The sequence below is a fragment of the Macrobrachium nipponense genome, chromosome 11 (assembly GCF_015104395.2).
Source record: "Macrobrachium nipponense isolate FS-2020 chromosome 11, ASM1510439v2, whole genome shotgun sequence".
Taxonomy (NCBI): Eukaryota; Metazoa; Arthropoda; class Malacostraca; order Decapoda; family Palaemonidae; genus Macrobrachium; species Macrobrachium nipponense.
The window spans coordinates 13,792,570-13,814,994 of record NC_061087.1 but is presented as its reverse complement, the minus strand read 5'-3'; the positions used below and the strand labels follow the sequence as shown (position 1 = coordinate 13,814,994).

The 22,425-nt window shown below is 36.4% G+C and overlaps 2 protein-coding genes across 6 annotated transcripts in view; one reads left to right on the top strand and one right to left on the bottom strand.

Moving 5' to 3' along the window:
- The window catches only part of LOC135226410 (protocadherin Fat 3-like), a 378,891-nt gene extending 370,085 nt beyond the window's left edge, over positions 1-8,806 (top strand). For both annotated transcript variants that reach the window (XM_064265980.1, XM_064266066.1), the window contains exons 20-22: positions 584-673; positions 5,120-5,339; positions 8,105-8,806. In XM_064265980.1, coding sequence (XP_064122050.1) covers positions 584-673; positions 5,120-5,339; positions 8,105-8,188 — 394 coding nt within the window. In that variant the 3' untranslated portion in view covers positions 8,189-8,806. The remainder of the gene's footprint in view (positions 1-583; positions 674-5,119; positions 5,340-8,104) is intronic.
- A 5,907-nt stretch (positions 8,807-14,713) lies between these two features.
- The window catches only part of LOC135226192 (golgin subfamily A member 3-like), a 107,622-nt gene continuing 99,910 nt past the window's right edge, over positions 14,714-22,425 (bottom strand). For all 4 annotated transcript variants that reach the window (XM_064265663.1, XM_064265716.1, XM_064265763.1 and 1 more), the window contains one exon: positions 14,714-19,593. In XM_064265663.1, the coding sequence (XP_064121733.1) occupies positions 19,500-19,593 (94 nt within the window). In that variant the 3' untranslated portion in view covers positions 14,714-19,499. The remainder of the gene's footprint in view (positions 19,594-22,425) is intronic.

Genomic DNA, 22,425 nt, shown 5'->3' with positions numbered 1-22,425 from the left:
ACCTTTTCTCTAGATCCTTCTTTCTGCCACTTTGTAGCTTTGTTATCCCTTTATTTTGGTTTGATGTTTGTTGCTCTTCCTTTATTAAAGAGCTTTGGAATTTTTTCTTGCTTCTGTTTTCCAAGGTTCAGTTAATTTAACCCTCTCGCAAAACATGCTAATCGCTTCCTTTAGGGTTAGGACCATTCATTTTTGCCTTTGCTTTCTTATTCTCAAGCCAGTCAGGCCTGGTCTAGGTATCTGCATTAGGTTTCCTGTCCCATCTAGGCCCTAGCAAAAATTAAATTGTTGGACCACATATGGAAGTTTTAATTTCAGCAATTAAATTTATAAAATATTTGTCTCAATGTTATATGCACCTTTACTTTTAAATGTTACTGCCCCTAAATTTGAAAATAATCAAGTGAACTTATTTCTATTGTACTTAAAATACACTTTGAGGTAATAATAATAATTAAATTCATGTAAGCTGTTACCCAATGATATACTTGTTATAATATGAATTGAAAAAAATATCCGATTTACTTCAGAGACATGATATTCAAAGAAAGAATTGAATCTTATTTTTATTTTTCCTTTGCAGGTCAGCCACAGGGACTTTAATAAAAGGTGGACTGAGAGGAAGTAATCGTAGTTCTGCGTCACCAGGAAGTGGAAGTGCTAAATCTAAAAGGTTAAATGTTGTTTCTACAGTTGCTAATTGTGGCAGTAAAGAAACACAGATTTGGTTTTTTCTTCTTTACTTAAAAAATGATATATATATATAATGGATACAGACACACAACGATCCTTTGGTGGAGAGGTAATAATCTCCTATAGGGCTTGACTTCAACTAACCACACATACTCCCCACTCTCCAAGAGAACATCTTAAATAATCATTGACAATCAACAACAAGTAATATACAAACTCAACTAGTCATAAACGGTCATTTACACCTCTTCCTTAATAACCCACAACAACAGAAATACCTTTATACATAAACTGTCCAATTAAACCCAAACAGTAATTAACAGTTTCAAACAATAATTATACACTCCCCCCTGAATTACATTCACATATATTACAAACTCTAGCTCTTCTAACTCTTGTTGAATGTCTTGGAATCGCGTTGCACTCAGCAAACAGTGGCCTGAATCTTCCTCTTCCCCACCCCCTCATCTTCATTAACAGGAAGCTGTATAAGAAGCTCCTCATCCTCAGCATCAGTAGTTTCCTCACTCAATATCAATCCTTGTGAAGAACACGAACGAAGATCTCTAATATGGCGTGGAACTCCATTGACTTCAACAGCTTGTTCTGACAAAACTCTCGTAACCTTGCCTCTTTCAAATTGCGTATTGCATCGCATGTTGGATGGTTTTACCCACACCTCATCACCTGCTTTGTAGGGGCCACTCACTGCCACTTTGTTCATTGAGCATGGATCCACTCCTCGGACCCTCACAGGGTAAGAATACAGCATACTGACGGGCAGTCGTTGAGTCGCAGTCATCATGAGGCATCAAATTATACAGATATACAGCCTCTGCAATGCTGCAGCCTTTCCTTGCAGCAATGACTTTAACAGTTCGATGGCATCTCTCAGCTATACCATTTCCTGATGGAACATAAGCACATCTAAAATTAAGATGCACGCACCACTTTTTTGCAAAGTCAGCAAATAGTTTGCTGCGAAAAGCAGGGTCATTGTCAGTTAACAGTTCCTCCGGCGCTCCTCGTTCATAGAACACTGTCTCAAGTTGCCCGATGATGCTCTCACTGGTCTGAAAATGGAGCCGACGCCAAATGGCAAATCGAGATGGTCCACAATCAATGAGAGTAAGATACGGCCGTCCATCATAGTGAGTAATATCCATGCCAACTCTCTGCCACACTCTATCCACTTCCAGACTACCCTTCTGCCACTTCACTGGGGCCGGGTCTATTGACTGGCATGCCTCACAGCATTTGACAACAGCCTGTACTTGCCGCCTGGTAACTCCTGGATGGACTTTCTTCACAAAATAGAGAGTTCTTCTCACACCTGGGTGACCAGCAGCATGATGGATCTCCTTAATTCCATCACTAATGGCAGGGACAACAGAAGCACACACAAGTTTTGCATCTTGGTGACATGAACCAAGGTCCCTCAGCCAGCGCTGAGGTACACGTGTCAAACTGTCAGCTTTATTATTGGCAGAAGACACAAGTGTAATAGACAGCTGGAGGTCACACTCTTCTATCAATGACAAGACTATTCCTAGTCTTCTTCTGATGAGCATTTCACTTGCGGCCTTAGTCTTCAATCTGCTTTTTCCTAAAAGTCCATCTGAAATCCATCTATGCACAGTAGATGAGTCAGTCATTAATTCCACCTTTTGTATCTTCCAAGCCAGTGCAAGATTCAATCCTTTAATGATTGCATCTAGCTCAGCCATATTGATGTGGAGCTGGCATCTTCCACAATGGAACCATTTACTTCCACTGCAACACCAAGCGCAAGAGAACTAGCATCCACCCAGATCTTGAATTTGTCACCGGTGACATTCCACTGTCCTCTCACAGGGTCATCCTTCTTAACCTTCTCCAGAAGTTCCTGCAAACATATTTTGATGTAATCATCATTAATGACGTCGTCCCATCCTTCAGTGACTTTATTGACTCTTCTCTTGATGAATGCTACCGCCACTCGCAGCCATCCACAAACAGGGTAATGGCCTAACAGTCTACCACAGTATGAGAACACTGCTCGCCGAGTCAATTGTCTTGGTGCATCGCCCAGGTCATTGTCCCTTTTCCAAAAAAGACTCTCCTGCTCCCCCAAAACTCTCAGGCCCAATGCTCGAGCCCCTTCAGCAAGTCTTTGGTGTGGCTTACTTACTAGCCCAAAATTTCTAAGATGCTCCTCTACACGGCTGGCCTTAACAATATCTTCATTCACCAAGATGTCATCAATATAAGCTGATGTTCCTTTTCTTACAATTGGGTCCTGAAGGAGAACACAGTTTAAAACAGATTTCATTACCATCGGAGCAATATTCAAGCCAAACCCCAGTCGAGTCAGGCAATACCTCTGGCCTTTGAAATATACAGTCTGGTATGGCCACAGAGACTCATGGATTCTTATTTGCAGGTAAGCTTTAGCCAAGTCTACTACAGATACATTCACTCCTTGCCTGCGCCACTCACGTAGTTTGTCTGAGCACACATCCGAGTCTGCTGTAAATGCATCAATGTACGTATTCAGTTCTCTGAAGTCCAGTACAGGCCGCACCTTCTTTTTATTTTGCTGTACAACAGCCATGAGGGGAAGAAGCCCCTTAGCTGGTCCATATTTATTCTCATCATAAGGAAGCAGCCAGCCATCATTCACCCATCTTTGTAGCTCTGATTCATACAGGTCCTTTGCCTCCTGAGGTACAGAATATGCCTTTACTCCATTCTCCAGGACGCCAGGCTCCTTGCCCTCAGACCATTTCCATGTAGCTGTCCAACATTTAATCACAGGATCATAAATTGCACTAAAATCACGCTCATCCACCCCCACCTTCACATCAGCAGCTGCAGAAAAAAGAGTGTCTTCCATTCCAAAACGTACACCACCCTGGGTATCGACAGTGACTCCTCCTAGAGCCCTCACACCATCCATGCCGAGAAGAAATTTAAAACCGAGGGGCATTAGAGTAGTTACACATACAGAAATGCTGGCAGTAGCTCCATTACTGAGCTGCAAGTGCACGACGCCCATTCTTTCACACACCCATTCTTGCCCACTCACAGTTATCATGCTAACTGCGCACTTGTTCCATGCCTTACAGCATGAGACATGAGCGATGCTTTGAGAACACCCAGTGTCTACTAACACGCAACACTGAAGACCCTCTACACTCAAAACAGTACTTGGCAGCACCTTACTCAGTGGGTGTGGGGAGAGAAGGCTGGCGCTGATGCCTCCTCTCCTTGCTCGTTTCCCGGACAAGCTGACGCAATGTGCCCCATTCCACCACACCGATAGCACTTTACCCTTCTCCGAAATTGACCATTTACTCGATTGCGAGCAAGACAGTCCCTGGCAAAGTGATTTGGTCCAAGGCATACATGACATTTCTGAACTGTTGGTTCTACTGGCACAGAACCCAAGCTTCATGTGGCGCCAAAACATGTTTCCACTGAAACAGAAGGAAGGTCATCTTTCAGAACCGCCCGTGCCCGAGCCAAAATCTGTTCCAGATCGAGGGCCTCCATGCGAGACCCAGCTCTCAACAGCTGACGAATTCTCTCTGGAAGTCCAGCTACAAAAGCACATGCAAGAGCTTTTTCAGAAATTCCTCCAAACAGGGATCCGAGTCGACGTAGATCAGCTAAGTAGACATCCGGTGCCTCTCCACTGTGCAACTTCCTACTGACAAACTGTTCATAGGCTACATAGGGATCAACAGCAAACGCAGCTAACAATGCTTCTTTCACCTTGTCAACCTTCTTCCTATCTGCTGTGGGTAACTGTAAGTACACTGCAAAGGCACCACCTGTAAGCCGCAGAGGAATCACACTGGCCACATCATCAACTTTCCGAAGCTTGCAAACCAGCTCCAACTTCTCCAGCCACTCCATAACAGATTGTGCGTTTCTGCCATCATACTCAGGGATCAGTTTCAAGTCGAAGTTACTCTCCATACTGCCTAGATAGCTTGTGGCAGTAAAGAAACACAGACTTGGTTTTTTCTTCTTTACTTAAAAAATGATATATATATATAATGGATACAGACACACAACGATCCGTTGGTGGAGAGGTAATAATCTCCTATAGGGCTTACTTCAACTAACCACACATACTCCCCACTCTCCAAGAGAACATCTTAAATAATCATTGACAATCAACAACAAGTAATATACAAACTCAACTAGTCATAAACGGTCATTTACACATCTTCCTTAATAACCCACAACAACAGAAATACCTTTATACATAAACTGTCCAATTAAACCCAAACAGTAATTAACAGTTTCAAACAATAATTATACACTAATACTATCTTTTAAATTGTTTATAACATTACACAATAAATTTGAATTGACTTTACTTGTGTAATCTTCTGTATTTCATGCAAGTTTCTCATACATATTTGTAATTCCACAGTGGATCACCTGCTGGGTCTGCTAGGGCTGTTGGAGGTCTTCCTGCAAATAAAGTGGGGCCTGCTCCTACACCTCCAAATACTCCATACTTTGATGCTTCTTCTGCAGATAGCCAGCCCAGTTCTTCTGGGTCTAATCAGTCTAGTAAAGTTGCCTGGCCACATGGATCAATTCCAAAGAGAGTTAAAAAACTCTCTTGGGAAGATGAACTTAGTAACAAGGTAAGTTTTAAGAAATAGTTCTATTCATAAAGAAATTAAATTGTGTTTTCCACAAACAAACATCTTGTTTATTTTGTTTTAACACCTACCTAAGGGTGGGTGGCCAGACCAAGTGCAAAATAACTGCTTAAAGTAGCAATGGATAAGTGCAACTTACTTCATGGGGAGTCCCAATATCTTATTATATATTCTCATTCCATGAGCCATTTTTGCATATTAGAGGCGCATCATCCAACTGAATGAAAAAGACATTGCTAAGAGGTGCACAAGTTTTAGAACAAGTTTATGTTCACTTATTTTACTTAAGAGTAGAGCCATCTTCTTAAATTATCCATGCACAGTAGGTGTACTGAGCCTGCTCAAATCATTTGATAAGTGAACTCATCTGCATGTGGTTACTTGTACTTCTTTCATGCCTACATAAAAATTATGAACAGTCAACCCCTGCTATTCGCAACAATAAGCCATCCAAGGAGGAGGAACCCCGTAGGCCTAGGGAGGCCCAAACAGCCATTATCTAGTGCAATTTCATATCTGAAGCAAAGGAAGAAGATGGAGTCACCTCCTCTCTCCCGGGAGAGAGATTACCTCCCACGAGAGAGGGGCAATGTTATACATCAAATCATCCTGTGCAACTCCCGATACTTCCAGAGACAAATCAATGGAAGAAAAGGAAGGAGACAAAAGTAGCAGAGGGAAAAATTCTGGAAGAGGACACCAAATTGTCCACTTGGGGAGGCAAGAAACCTAACCAAGAAGGACAAGTAGATACTGCAATTGGTATTGGGGTCAGTAATGGAAGACGCCAAAACCTCGAACATGGAATCCTGGAACGCCTGGACACATGCGTTGACAGGGCCTAGAACTCTGGGCGGAATCCATGATAAAAGACAAGCGGGGACACACACATACACTGAAAGTAAAGCAGAAATCATGGGCTAACAAAGAAACCAGCTTGGGAAGGAGAGCGCAAAAGCAAGCAACCACTCTCCAAGGCGGTCAAAGAAAGACGAACTCTTCACGAGGCTCCAAGCCTGGTTGGTGACCAGCTTCCACCTTGTATATGCAAGAGTTGCCAGATGGCACAGATTCCCTGCTTTACAATCTTTGATTGTTTTTTTTAACTGGTTTCCAGCTGGTACTAGAAGACCAAAGGTTTGTTCTGCGTAAAAAAAAAAAAAAAAAAAGCAGTAGGCCAGCTGTAGATAGATCAGTAACTGCTTTAAGGTGAGTTTACACTGGGCTTCACCAACTCCTCCCAAATTCTTGTTAGCCCCCACCTACTGGACTGCTCATCAAGAGTCACGCCACACCACTAACTCAACAGGGCAAGCTTGATGGCTGAAGCCTGACCCAGACAATCCATCAACGACTAATCATTAGTAACCTTTCAACTGTCATCCAGTTCTCTATTATACTGTAATCGCCATGGAATGGAAGCGAGAAGAGATCCGTTGTTTGATTGAGTATTATCAGCATCATCCATGTTTATGTAATGTAAACTCAACATCATATAAAAACAGATATATGTGTGTGTCAGGAAAATAATGCTACCGGTCACAGCACTCACATAGTGTAGAGGCAATACACACTGTGCAGCACGTTATGTCATCAGGTGGGCAGGCATATGCTGGCAAGGGTGACATATGAAGCGAGTCATGAAGCCTAGAGTAAACTCACCCTTAGATGAAGAAGGCTCATGTGTCAAGTTCTCCTTCACAGGGTATCAAGGAAGGCATACGGATAAAATAACAAACAGCAAGCCCAACAAAAAAAAAAAAAGAGCAAACACACAATTATATAGCAATATGCAAGTACTCATTCCAGTTCTCAACAACAGGGTAGGGACAGAATGCCACATGCCTGTCCTCTACAGTGGCTGATAGGAAAACCAATGTGAAAGTTAGAGTGAGGGATACTCACCTCTTCCCCATCTCAACCTCATGGCTACCTTGTTACCAAGTTTTCAACAACTGATTCCAGTTCCCACTAAAGGCTTCTCTTGGAACAAAAATATTTTTCCCTGTTTTTTGCACCAACTGGAACTACAAATAGTGCTGGTAAATTAATAGACTTATCACTGGAAATGATGCCCAAGGCTCCTCCAGAACAGAAGCAGATGATCCTATTACAGAGCACCCCATGAATTCTGTCAAAGTTTTCTGACTTTGTGCCTTGCCTATTTTCCTTTCTCCCATTTCAATCTCTCTAAAATTCCCTGCAAGTTACCACCTGTGCAAAAACAATTTAAGTGAATGTACAACGGAGGAGACAGATTGTATGGTAAGGTAAGTTTCTGATCTTCAAAAAGTACTGTTGCACATTAGGTACTTTTTGAAGATCAGAAACTTACCTTCTTCAAAGCCACACATACACCATAAGAATTACCTCGATTTCTAATAAAGAATGCCAAAATTACAGATACGTGAAAGTGAGCATATCTCGAGTAACTATTGCCTACAGATATTTTATCAATAACGCATTACCATCATTAAATACTATAGAAACCGACACTTGTAAAATATACATCACAAATCCATAATTGCTACACAAAATTATACAAAGCAGTCATGTGTAGGTGAATAACAGTTTCATCAGTACTGAAACATTTAAAAAATAGATATGATACAAACTTGTAGATTAGCTTAAGGTGAAAAGAAAATATATTGAAAAGTACACATGAAATATGCACCCCAAGTGAAGAGCATAAGATAAATAAGAATTATAGTATTTTTATGAAATTAATACAATACTTTTTCTTACAGACTGAATTAGATCCTGAAGTCAGTGTTACCCCAATGCCTCAGTCATCCGGTTCAGATACTCCAAACCTTACCGTCTACTTTTAACAATAAGTAAATTAGCATTTTATGTTATCACTTTTTTTTCATTTTTTTACTCAAAATCAACAATAACTGTTAACTAATGTACTTTTGTACCTGCAAGTCATTTTGGAGTCTTCCTGTAGGTTGTACTGTATCTTAAATACTAATTAATAAATAATTCAGCATATCACTATGTTAATTTACAGCAGGGAGACAAGAATTATTTGCTAAGTACAGTATATCCAAGAAGATTACCTGTATACTGTATTCAGTAAAAATGTACTGTTGTTTTGGTGCCTATGAGTTAAAAGCTTTCAAGACTATTGAAATACAGGCGGTCCCCGGGTTACGACGGGTCCGGCTTACGACGTTCCGAGGTTACGACGCTTTTTCTTAAATATTCATTGAAAAATCCGTCCTGGGTTATGACGCTTGTTCCGAGGTTACGACGCTGACGCTTCCGACGCTCCAAGTTTACGACGCTTTTAAAAAACACATACTATGATAAGATAAGAATCCTTTATAGTTTAGCACAGTTTCTCTCTCTCTCTCTCTCTCTGTATTTTCCAACGAAAATAATCATTATAATTCTCTCTCTCTCTCTCTCTCTATACTACAAAGACGTATGTTTTTTAGTATGATAAATAAATGATAAATAAATGAACTATTTTCATTAATATTAATTTATACAGCAATAATATCAATTCATTAAAGAAAATACCATAGTGAATTAGTAAGATTTTAGCTTATATTTAAAAAATTATGGAAGAATGAAGGAAACCCCAGTCTTCTTCAAGTAACTTTCAGTAACCTTTTCTCCAGATTCAGGTACTAAAACTGTCTGATATATCAAGTTCTGTGACAGCCAGGAGGGGGAAAATTTGGGGTGTGACAGCCAGGAGGGGGAAAATTTGGGGGAAGAGCTGCAGTGTTGCAATCACTGGTCTCTCTCTCATTTACTGAGACTCGAGATTTTTTATGTACTTGTACTATTTGTTTTTAATACTTTCAAATAATAATAATAATAATAACTGTAATTACAAAATTCATATGTGATAGTATTTTAAAGAAATACAATACGTACTAATCTATCCATGTCACTTTTAATTAAGGTTAACTCTCTCTCTCTATCTCTCTTTTGCCACACAAGATAATAATGGATCATAGTGTTAACTCCCTCCCTCTCTTTCGCTGGAAGCGTTATAAGTATTTTTTGAGAGAACAGAGAGAGATAAACACACTCTCTCTCTTTTAAGTATTTTTGAGAGAACAGAGAGAGATAAACACACTCTCTCTCTCTCTCTTTTACCGAGATGAAAGAATTTTTATGGTACTAGTATGTAAAATGTTTATTGATAATTTCAGTTATTTAATAATAATAATAATAATAAAACTTTAATTACAAAATTCATAATGGTCGTATTTTAAAGAGATGAAAATGACCTTTCCATTTCACTTGTAAGGATAATTCCTCTTTCTTACTGAGATGAGAGAATTTTTATGGTAGATGCACGTGTTTATTATAATCAAATAATAATAATAATAATAATAGAAGTAGTAATAATACGATAACTAATTTCAAAAGAAAATTCTTCCCTTTGTCTTTTTCTGTATCAATTTCCCCACCTCAACTCGAGTGACACTCGAGCTTAACAATGCCATACAATGGTCAATGAATTTAATGGTTTTATGTAATTTCTCTCTCTCTCTCTCTCTCTCTCTCTCTTACTGAGATGAGATCATTTTCATGGATGTGTATGTAATAAGTTTATCATTAATATTTTCCAATAATAATACTATAAGTACAAAATTCATATCTGAGTATTTTAAATACAATAATCATTCCATTTCTCTCTTTTAAATACTGTAAGGACAACTCTCTCTCTCTCTCTCTCTCTCTCCACAAGATACTTGTCATACATTTGGTGTTTCTATTTCTTCCTTTTATCTCTCTCGCTCTCAGCAAAAGAATTGATAGACAGACAAACATAATTGCACAGTCCTCTCTTTCTCTCTTCTCTGGAGAAATATATGTATTTATGGGAGGGGGAAAAAGTTGCCTACAGACATTCATTTCAATCTATTGAAAACCGTAAGGACTTATTTTTCTCGCCTCTCTCTCTCTCGCTCTCTCTCTCTCTCTCTCTCTCCTCTCTCTCTCTCTCTCTTGTATTTTAATGAAAATATACAGTAATTTGTGAATACACAGTGTTGCACATGAAAAAAGTAAATTAGTGATAATTTTAGAGATACGGCCCTAAGAAAAATTGCAAATTAGTAGTGAAATTTTCCCGGTGGACATGTTTTCAAGAATGTCGTTCCGGCTTACGACGATTTTCAGGTTACGACGCGTCTTAAGAACGGAACCCCCGTCGTAACCCGGGGACCGCCTGTATACATGTATATTAATTCACCATGTATTGTTATATCAAAATCTATTGGAAAATGTCTTTATTAAGAAATTATTCCTTTTTACCTTTTTCAAGTTGAAAGATGACAAGGAAGCTACACTTGCTCTGAATTCATTGGAGCCTCATGCATCCTAGATGATGATGGTATCTAAGTGTCTTTCTGTATCACTGTATTATTATGCCAGTGTTCAAAGATACTGAGTCTGGATATCAAAAAGCACCAAAGTTGATTTGTTGAATAAGAGTGGTACAATACATATACATTGCTGTAATAAAGGAAATTGTCAAGCTTGTTTGCTTAAACTGTTGGGCTTACATTCACACCTAAAATTGGAACATTATATCCATTTGCAAAACAACCATTAAGTCTGAACTTCAATAATTTGCTTAAGTAAAATTACAGCAATTTTGGACAGGACATTCAAAGATTAAGCCCATTTGTAATATTTACTAACTTAAATGTTTTATATTTTTTTTATTCCCTGCAGCAGCAGTAGAGCTCCTGATTTATCTGTGATTCATTCAATACTGTAGATTAATTCCTATATCATACCCAGGGTATGTCACAACATTAATGTTAAGGAATTTGTCTCAAACATTTTTATGGTATCTGGTTTCTCAAGGTCATAAGAATTACTTATAACTTCCAAAGGAGATTGGACACTGGTGTTACAGATCCTTACTTCTGTCATTCCTTTGGGAGTTATATATGCTGTAACCTAAAAAATGTTTTCAGTCATGTGTCATAATGGAAAACAATTTTTTTTATGCAAGAAAACTTAATACAACTCAATTATTTCATCAGTAAATTTACTTTTAAATGATTATGTTTAATGTTTAGTTGTTTTCATACTCTATCATTATGTAAATATAATACATTAAGACTCATATGTGATAGTAATGTAATGTTAGTTCATAAAATCTTTTTGTACATAGAGCAGTGTTTATCATTTAAACATGTTTCTGTCCGAGATATGTTGCTGTTACTACATTTTACTCTTATATTGTTTGTAATATGTACATTGTTTGTTGTCACACAGATATTTATAAAGGGCATCATTAACCAGTCCTTAGAAAGGCAAGGTTAGTTGTATCAATTGGTCAGGAGTTTGCTTGACTGAAGCTGAAATTTAAGATATTACTATACACCTTGAAAAAAGTTAATGGATAAGGGTTAGTGACCTTCATGTAACATGATTAGTTATACTACAATATTTATGAAGCTAATGTCATTTTCACAAAACATAAATGAATATCAAGGCTGTAAGGTATACCCTGAAAGAAAAAACTTTTTACTAGTGTTATAATTTTTGCCATATCAATGATACTTGACTTTGAAACCTGAAGGAAAATTTTGAAATAGCATGTCTATAGTTAGAAAATATACTTTTGATCTAATATTTCTAAACTAACTACAGTATTCACTAACACAATTTTCTACAAAAACATCAATGTTTTGGAGTGCAATTTGGTATCAAGAAAAATATCCTAACTAGACAACTGATTGAGCAAGAATACACTAGTTCTTTGGGACATAATAGTAATTTATAACATCAGTCAATAAATGTTATTCATTTCTGTTAGGAAAATGTAAGGAAGTGAAAGCTGATAAGCCAATAATCATTATAAATAATTTTGTAATTTTAGTTACTTTATCATAATTGATTATGGTAAGACCTTTTGTGTCCAAAATAGAAGAAAAATCATCACCACTTTTCAGTAGCAATACGTAGTGATATTTCAGTAGGTACAGTATTTGTATATTTTTCTTTGTTATAGAACTCAAGTGTTATACACTGATCAGGTGTAAATTTGTCAGAACAGTGCTTTACAAATTCATTCCCATTATTAGTACTTCTAATAATGACAGGTGCTTCCACAACTGAGACCAAATTGGAATAGGCTAGAATTCTTTTCTTTATATATCTCACAAGATTTTCTATGAGAAAATATTAACTATAATACAAACAGCAAATCTTGGCTTTGTGCAATCTATTTTTGTAAATAATTTTCAAATTTTAATGAAAGTTTCTTCCAATGTAATTTATTAACATTGAAAATCCATTGGTTTAATGGTATTGATATATTAGTAATAAAATGTACTTCAAAAATTTTTGTATGATTTATAACGATGCAGGTGTAAATATTTCTATCATACATCTAAAGAAAGTCAACAAACATTCTACACTTTTCAAAATATGACAAATTTTTAATCTACTATTAGTATTTATCACAGCTAACAAACCCTTGGGCTTAACAATAGGATAATCTTCTAGTGCCAGCTGGAAACCATCAGTCTTAACAATAAGATAATCTTCTAGCATCAGCTGCAAACCAGTTAAAAACAATCAAAGATTGTAAAGCCAGGAATCTGTGGCATTTGGCAACTCATGAGTGTACAAGGTGGATGTTGGTCACCAACCTCGTGACGCACCAGTCTTTCTTCAACTGCCTTGGAGAGTTGTATTTCGCTTTGCTCTCTTTCCACCAAGCCGGTTTTTTTTATTGAAGCCTGTGCATTTTTTCATATTTATTCAGCCCAGAAGTTTCATGGATGTAGTTTTTTGATGACCTTCCTTGGGACAGATTCAAATTGCAGTAGATGTGCCTTTTCCTCTGCTTCGTCATCGCTTGTTATGAGTATGCTGGTTTGTCTTCCTCTTAGAGCTTCCAAAACGCAAAGATGATTACTATAACCCTCTCCAGACATATTAGTCATGCTGACTAACAATCCAGGCACTTACAAACCTGAAAGAACCTACTCAGCCAGTCAGACTTCATAATCTGCAGTCACCTCCTGATTGAGCATTACACTTGGAGGTAGAAACTTTTCAAAGAAAGCAACTACAGCCATCTTAGGACGCTACAGGACCTCAACCAGGCCAAGTGTCCCTAATTCTTCTGTAGATGGTGTAGTAAAAGGGGCATTGATCTAATCAACTCCACTATTGCTGTGATTTTATATTTTACCTTTCTTTTGACAATGCATGAAATTCTACCTCTTCCAATAAAGTTACAGGTGTCTCCTATTACGTATAGGTATTTACATTTGTGGATTAAACGAGTTCTTCAAGGGAATTAGAGAGATTCATCCAGAACTTTAAGGAGATTCTGCAAGTCACTTAAACCTGGTCCCCAAGTTTGAGTTTAAAGATAAGACAACAGATGTGGTGTCCAATGGTTTAAAATTGGACTCAAGATTTAAAAGGCCACAGTGCATTGAACAACCCTTTATTAGTAATCAAAACGTTAGTTCCTAACTCAAAGTCCCAAAGGTGTTCACCTGAATCCTCTATGTGCATGCACACAACCTAGGGATATTCATCACGAGTCTTCCCACCTGAAATGTGATTCAGGTAATCTGATTGATGGGGTTTTGATGAAGCAGAGTTCTTATACCAAAAAGCTACTTTTTTCTTCAAACATATCTATAATATAAGGTCAACTCCTTCCTTCCAGCCCAACTTATCTTGCAGCCTCATTTACAGTGTACTACACAAAGAAAGAGGGAAGGCGATTGATGAGTACCTGTGCTCCAGGTAGTGTATGTGTTGCAACATTTCAGTTATCTTCAGACTATTAGAAAAGACTCAAATCTGAGGACATTCTAAGACCATGAATACTATAGGTATAAATATGACTGATAGGTGTTTAACAACAAAACCAGTTTTGTGTTATAACTAAATGCTGAAGTTCTTTAGGTAAAAACACAACTAGTATCAATCATGAGACAGGAGTGTGATCTTGCCATGTACAGTATATACAAATATCATTATATATTAAATGAGATTTATATAGTTTTACTTTTGCAGGCAAAAAAAATTTTATAAAATTTAACATCCATGAAAAATCAGTTTCAAGTACTGTACTACTTACAAAAGCCTTACTTCAGTCAAAATACTTATATGATGTAATCAAAACTGAAATCTAAAAAAAACATTTTATTTATACATACTACTAAAACAAGTGAGGTAAAAGTCCCTACATAAACATACCTATAATTTCTTATGAGTCCGTCCTTTCTTGAACAGCAGATGATGATAGCACATTCAAGAGCAACAGAATATACCTCTACAAAATAAGTCAAATATATGTATGAAGATTTTTACATGAACAAAAATAAATGAATACACATAAATAAAAATTAAAGCTTTATTCATATGTCAAATTTCTGTGTACATACCTGTTAGCATACACACTTGCATATATACTTTGGAGCTCATATGTTATCAAGGAACAGAATTTCCGGTTATACAACAAAAATAGACTAGATACGATATCAAAGCAAAGGGAAAAATATTCCTATACAAAACTGCGTAAATTTCAACATACATAACCAATACTAAACAATAGTAGTATAGTACTTCTATACTCATAAAAGTTCAGTTTCAATCACAGTCATTTTTTAACCTATCTTGAATTTCTATTAGAAATTCATTTTTTCATAAGAAACTATCACATTACATATGTGGAAAAAGTAGCTATTCTAATATAGTATGACAAAACTTTTCTTGTAATTTTTCAAAATAACAAACCATTCAAATGCTAAATACAGTGGTTCAATTAATTAAACTCTGAGAGCAAAATTACCTTATTTCCAAAGTAACCTGTTCCATACTGAGTTGGTGTATATTCTTCCAACTGTCAATAAAATTACTTCTACACCCTTAGTACATTCTTAACTTTCATTACACTACACTGAATTTTGAAAACCAGCCAAGAGAATATTTTTAATTTCAATTTACAAAATAGTCTTGAAAATTATGTAAAAGAAACAAATTATCTACAGACAAAGGAACACAAAATATTCAACATCTGGATATAATCAAATAAAGTATTTCAGCAATTTTTCAGTGAGACATGTTTGAAATAATTAAAAAGCAAAATTAAATATAGATAATGATCAGCAGGCATTTATTGTCAAGATTTAAGCATACGAAATTATTGTCTATCAATCAACTGACATGTTACAATATAAAACCGCATATGATTTAAAATATTTAAAATGGCAATTAAGAAAAGCATCATTAGCATAAGTTTAAATAAAGTAAATGAAAAATTTGCCAATTTAAGCAAAGTTATAACATGATAAAATGCTTATGACCAAATGCAATTACCCCAAGGAAGTTTTCAACAATTTAGCATTTCAAATCTATTGGAAATGAATACTTAGAAACAGGGTTCAATTTAGTCCACAAATGCTGCTAATGAATCTTATTTCTATAGCCTACATTACATCTGTTAGAATTTCAACCATCTGAAATACTGTTTTACAGTCAAACAAACAAAAAAAAAGGAGCTTGGAATCTAAGACATGCACAGCCACTGTAGTACACTCAAGGCTAATACTTTCAGTCCAGACCAAACAAATTACCAAAGAGCAGATCTTCCTTGCATAACCCTGAAGCATTCACTAACTAGCAAAGCTAAAGAGACCTACTAAAAATATCAACATCTGAAACTATCAGCAACAAATAAAATATAACCATTATTTTAGTCATGTGCATCATTAATCAAAAATACTAGTCTCAGCTACTGAAATCAGAGTGCAAGTTATTTAAGCACCCTTAATTATTCAATGCTTAACAAACCTACAATGAAGAGATATGGTACAGTTGCTTTACATTTGCAAAACAAAAAAAATGCTACTATATTTTTTCCACCAGGGAAAATGTCATATAATAATTGTAAAGCTGTAGATATTAAAATATAGAGGAATAAACATTTGGAAAGTTTCATATAAATATAAGTAGAAGGAATAAGGGGATGCTATGTGAAAGTTGCCTGTATTTGCTCAATGCACCAGGACTCAACCTTGAAGAAAACACAAGAATTGTAGTAGGGTAAATAACCAACTCATTTTTTCAGTAACTACAGAAAGCATTGCTTACACTATCTGTCCTTTGCTACCCTATCCAAAAAAGGTATATAATATCAGAAACCTACACTAGCACCTATTTTGTCCATTTGCCATGTTGAAAAATCATCACCTTATTTACTTTTAATTTGTGCTACTGTAAAATAAAACTATATTAAATATGTGGTTCAACTAATTCATTCTAAAATTATATCTTTGGTATGAGCAAATATATTTGAATCACCAATTTACAACAAAATTTCTTCATTACTCTTAATCATAACTAAATTTCCAACCTACTACTTACTAAAAGAATATGTAAAATATCAGCAATAAGTCAATGTTTCCAAAACTACTACCCACAGTTTTAAGGTAATTACATGCAGAAAATATGTAAAAAATTGCCACGGCCATATGAATTTTTTTTTATCATGTCATTCAAAAAACTTCTTAATAAAAATAGTTTAATGATCCTTGGTTTTAACTCTCATAGAATATATCCAAAGATTCCATTCTTAGACAAGAATTGAAACTGGAGCCAGGTAAACTTAGAAATTTGGACAGCTAGGAAAAAGGTAAAAAGGGAACAGATGAAAAGAAAAAGATCAAAATCAATGTAGCTGCAGCCAAAAAAGATCCTGCAAAGACTCCTAGTATGTAGCTTCCATAATGTGCTGCATAAGAGTTAACTCCATTTACATGGATTTGAAGAAATTAATAAAAATACAAACTCTGAAGCCCCCGCTCTCCATTTGGAATATATCTTCAAAATAAATCACAAACTAGCTCCTAATTCCTTATTACTTCAGCGGATCACTGACTGGTAACTTACCATTCTACTTCCATGAAATACGTAAACTTATTTTTATTTTGAAATACCTGTACTTCCAAATAAACCTACAATAACGTATCAAATTATACTCAAAACCATATGTACTACTTGCCTACACTAAACTGAACGGCAAAAAACCCACAATAGTTTAAAACTTTTAATATAAACAGGAATTCAATTGTCCAGCAATAATTGCAAATGTTTCCTTTTCCATTTTACAACATCCTAATAAAGCTCTGATAGGCAATTTTGTGGACAAAACAAATATATACAGAAAAGATGTACTACTCAGTTTCCCTTACCTGACATTCTGTCTGAGATAAGTTATGTATCAGGATAATGAATATGAGGTGAAAAGAAACTGAAGTCCCCAAAACCTTAAAAAACTAAAACACAAGATATTACTTGAAATTTCTGCCTGAAAGAATCTCACTCATAAACTGATGTCTTTCTCAAAGTTCAACCACACAGAATATGAGGGAACTTATTTCATAATTTACAACCACAAGCTGACTGACTGGTTTTAATTCAAGAGTCTTTAAAATATTCAGTCTTTCTAGCTCTCTATAAGCCAAAAAACAGTCTTTTTTATGAAAAAAATTCATACTTCCTGCTGTCTTTCACTGGGTAAAATCATTCTCATGAAATTAACCGTGTGTGTACCGGAAGAAATTTAAGCTATGACAAAATTAAAACTTGTAATGAAAAAACCAATCTACTTAAAAATTTGCGGGTAAGCTGCAACATGAAGCTACTAGAATAATAAAGCCAGAAAAATATATATTGTCCAATATAATACTTCTTTAACTTATAACAAAGGGTAAAAAGCCAGGCTCCATCATAATGAATCCACCAAGTCTAAACTCCCGATTTTAACAACACTCACAATAGCATACTGATTTATATTCAAAATTACAGAATACATACCTGAATAAATTAAAAAGAACCCTTCCTTGTTGTGCAAATCTTACTTTAATTTTCAATGTGATTCATTGCATTAGCTACTACTATAAATCATTGTGACTGTTGGTCACAGTCATACTGTGGTTAAAACATACATAACAGTGCCTTTTCTCACTGGAAGTTTTGTCCCCAGTAAAAAGGGGGTCTACTTACTATCACAAATCTGTCTTGGCACGATAGAAAAAGTATCTTAACCTTGTGTAAGCTACCTAGAGTAGAAAAGATACATATACAACTATTAAAACCATACTAAAATGATGTTTATCAAATTTGCATGTAGCCATATAAAAAGTTCTTTTCAATAAAATCAGCTGCTAAATAACATTACTATTGTCTAGTAACTTTGTGCGTGGATCCATAGTTTCAGATAACATCAACACTTTGCTCATCTAACAAGTGGTTGAAATGTTTAAAGGATAATTATGGATTAATGTTTATCCAGTGTACTTTGAGAATCTGGTTTCAGTTCAAAAGTTTACACTTAATCAACTGAAAAAATGTCAAATTCAAGTATGGAAGCTTGAGTGATGAGAACAAGAACTATCACAAAGGGACTCTTTCAATATCATCCCACTCATCACTAAACCCTGCAAGCTTCATGGAGGGAAAATATAGCCTTTAAATAGTTAACAGCACAAAAATGTACAATTTGCTGGAAATTATATCTTTTTAGATAAAAGTACAATTTCACCAGGAAAATATATACAGTATTTGTATTACATAAAAGTATTGCAACATTTCACCAATACAATGGAATCTAGAATAAGATTTCCAATTAAAAGAGCATTCTACACAGACTGAACCTCTACCATACTATCTACTTGGATATATTGTATAACCTTTTCTCTTGGTCATCACTCACGCTCACCAACTAATATACAGAGGAAACATAAAATTTCATTAACAACAAAATATCTACAAAAATAAGTTGCATACTTTGTAATCCAGATCAAATCAACCAATTAAAATCAACTTCTATATTACAACCTAAAATTCAAAACATTATATTACTACATAATTTTGTATACAGTAAATATTATGTTTATATAAAATATCGGTTATTTACATGTCATTTAACATGAAGAGTAAGTTGCCTATTAAGGAAAAGGCTATCTTTACATGTAATTTAAATTTCCAACCAGTGTGGTAGGAAATGGCATACAAATCTACCTGAACCACTTTCACAACTAACAATACTGTATTTCTACAACTTTATCTTGGTAATACTTTCCTTAAACAAATACCAATGTAACAAAGACTCTTCCATGAGGACTAAACAATCTCAGTACTAGATGAGCTCGGGGCTGGGGAACTTATTGTATTTGTGAGTAGAAAAGCTGCTTCAGATTTTTCTTCTAAGCTTGACCTGGAACAAGTATGAGAATACAGTTTAAGTGTCTACCCTATTCTTATAAAATTAACATAAGACCAAAAGCTGTGAAGGCTTTAAAAAATGCAGGGTTTTTTGGATTATTTGATGTAAGACATAGCTGAAAGGACTCGCGAATATGATCAAAACTAGTACCCAGGGACTTAGTCCTAAATACATATTGTCCGGACGACAAGCTCACCAATTTCCATCAAAGGAAGATGCACCACTTTGAGGAATGATAAGGCTGGACTTCACGCCCAAGTCTCTGGTATAAAGTGCTCATGAACATGAGCTAAGACACTAATCAAAATTATAATGAATAATTTCAGTAAAAATATATAACACAAGAATGTATGAACTGAAATGTAACACACAGTATATCTGGATGAATAAAGAAATTCAATGTTAAATTATTATAGGAAGTTAGCATGAAGTCTGGCACACTGATTATTAATGTGAAGGATTTTGAAATGTGAATTCAATCTTGTGAAAGAGAAAAGGTAACAAAAATTCAAGTTGACCAGTATAATGTACATTTTGATATTAAATTTGATCATGAATATGAAGGTAGTTACCTAAAGAATGAAAAAATTTAACAAGGAGAAACCAACCCATCATGCTGATCTCCTTCAGTAAAAATCTGAATGATGACTGGGTGAACACAGCTGAAGCCTGCTTCTTCAACATATCCAAGTAAAAGCAGGGTAACATGTCTGTGACAATCAGCCCTAGGTATGATGAAACCTCTCGAGTCTTTGGTACGGACACAAAACCATGAGGAGGTTATTGGTTACTCATATAAATAGCTGGTCCCACTTAGCCCCCTCCTCAGTCTTGCACTATGTCAAATAGTGCAGTGGCATGGCACTATTATCGTATGTGATGCCTGTCCAAATTCCTGTGGCTCTTGGGTTTCTGCTGTCTCCAATTCCAAAGATATTACAACAGCAGATGAGGATTTCCAAGACGGAGGCCTCATTCTGTACAGCCATGGTAGCTTCCGATTCAAGTTCAGCATATGTATCTGGCAAGCAGCAAACATTACCTGGTCTTGGTCATATCACAAAGCATCCACTTCAAGTCTTGATCACATCTGTATGGTTGGTGGAGACTACATAGTTGCCTTTCCAAGGTCACAGGCTACGATGAATGCCTCCTCTTTTTCCATCTTAATGTCACTGAGGTAGCTACTGATATGGAGAGGTCATTGGAGGACATTAATATTGAAGGAGAGATGGAGAAGGGTAACTTTTTTTTGGCCAGTGAGTCTGTTCATCTTTGCATCAAGAATCTGTTTGTTTCCCCTTGGCTGCTGTTACAGTGTGCTGGAACAGAATTTGAGGCTGAATCCCCCTCCCTCATAGTGTCCCAGCCTCTACCTACTGCTAAAAAGTGGCTTCCTTCAGCAAAAATCAGAAGAGACCTTAAAAAGATGTTGCTGGCCCTAACTTTGAGTTAGCACTCAAGTGGTTATAGTCAATATCATTCTTCATTAGGTGTGCACATCTAGCACTCTTTTGCGGGTAGTCTTTTGACTAGTCATTTCAAGATTGGTGCTTGTATTTAATAGCCTGTGCTGCAACTCTCCTGCCATGGGAAAAACTGCTGTTACTCTTCTTCTGTGCAGGAAGAGTCAGTCAGTCACTGTTTCTGTTGTGGTCACAGTCCTTTATAGCCACTATTATGATTATAGTGTGGTCATGAATACTGAAGACTGGAGGAATAACACTTTTAGAAGCTCTAACAGTTGCAGTCATGGTCCCAACGACTGCTACCATCTTGACTGGCACTCCACTAGCTTGAAGGCATCACCTCTGACAAAGACATCTTGGAAGAAGCAAGTCGCTCCTTAGGGATTCTATATAGTAGCTGGCTGTGCAGCCAGCCTATAATGTGGTCACATTAATCATGTGCCTTAGTTACTGCTAAATCAGATCAACATAATGGACAGTCTTCATGTTCTTTCCAGTCACAAGCATATAAACTGGATGGTTGGTGGGCAGAGTGGGAGTCAAGTGAGCAGACAGCAGGCACAATAGGTGTTAAGCAATAATGATGAGTACGTAGTGGACACCGTGGGAAAATAGCAGGCAGGTTGAAATAAGAACAGAGCAGGTGAAGAATATGGAGGCTAATTAAATTAAGCTGGACCTAGTATTGCTGGATTGGGCTGCTGGGATATCATCTTAAAACTGCAGTCCTTCACTGCTACTAGAAAGATGACAACTCTATTACCATCCTAGATACAGACGATGAAGGCAGAAGAAACATACCTGTGGCAGCAGCCCTGGACCATCATGACTTTTACATCCTATTCTCAGAAAAGTGTTCTACTTTTCAGTGACCGAATATAGAGCATCTACTGGTGAATTCAGATGAACACACCTGTCTGCAACAGTTGGAGCAGAAGAGAAGCAGGTCTCTGTTAACACTGGCTTAACTAGAAGACTGTTACACTTACCCTGGGGCACAGCAGAATAACACACTAATTACACAATGTACACAAAAATCACAAAATTTTTACAAAATGCAAGAACACAACCTAACTAGTCATAAAAACATACCATTTGCTCACACTAAAGTAAAAAACAAAGGAAGGAAGTGACAAACCATATCCTAAAGCATATGCGCTTGACCAACTGTGATCTGGATGACAAAAAGGTAATCAAGGAGCAGTGGGGGGAGGGGTGGAACAACACACTCCAACCCACACCAATCATTGCTCCTAAGTGTAGCAGACTTACAAAAAGGGAGGATATGATTAAGGGTACTTGTGCTTCCAAATGGCACGTGTTGAGATTACATATTATCCCTCTGTCTATCAGG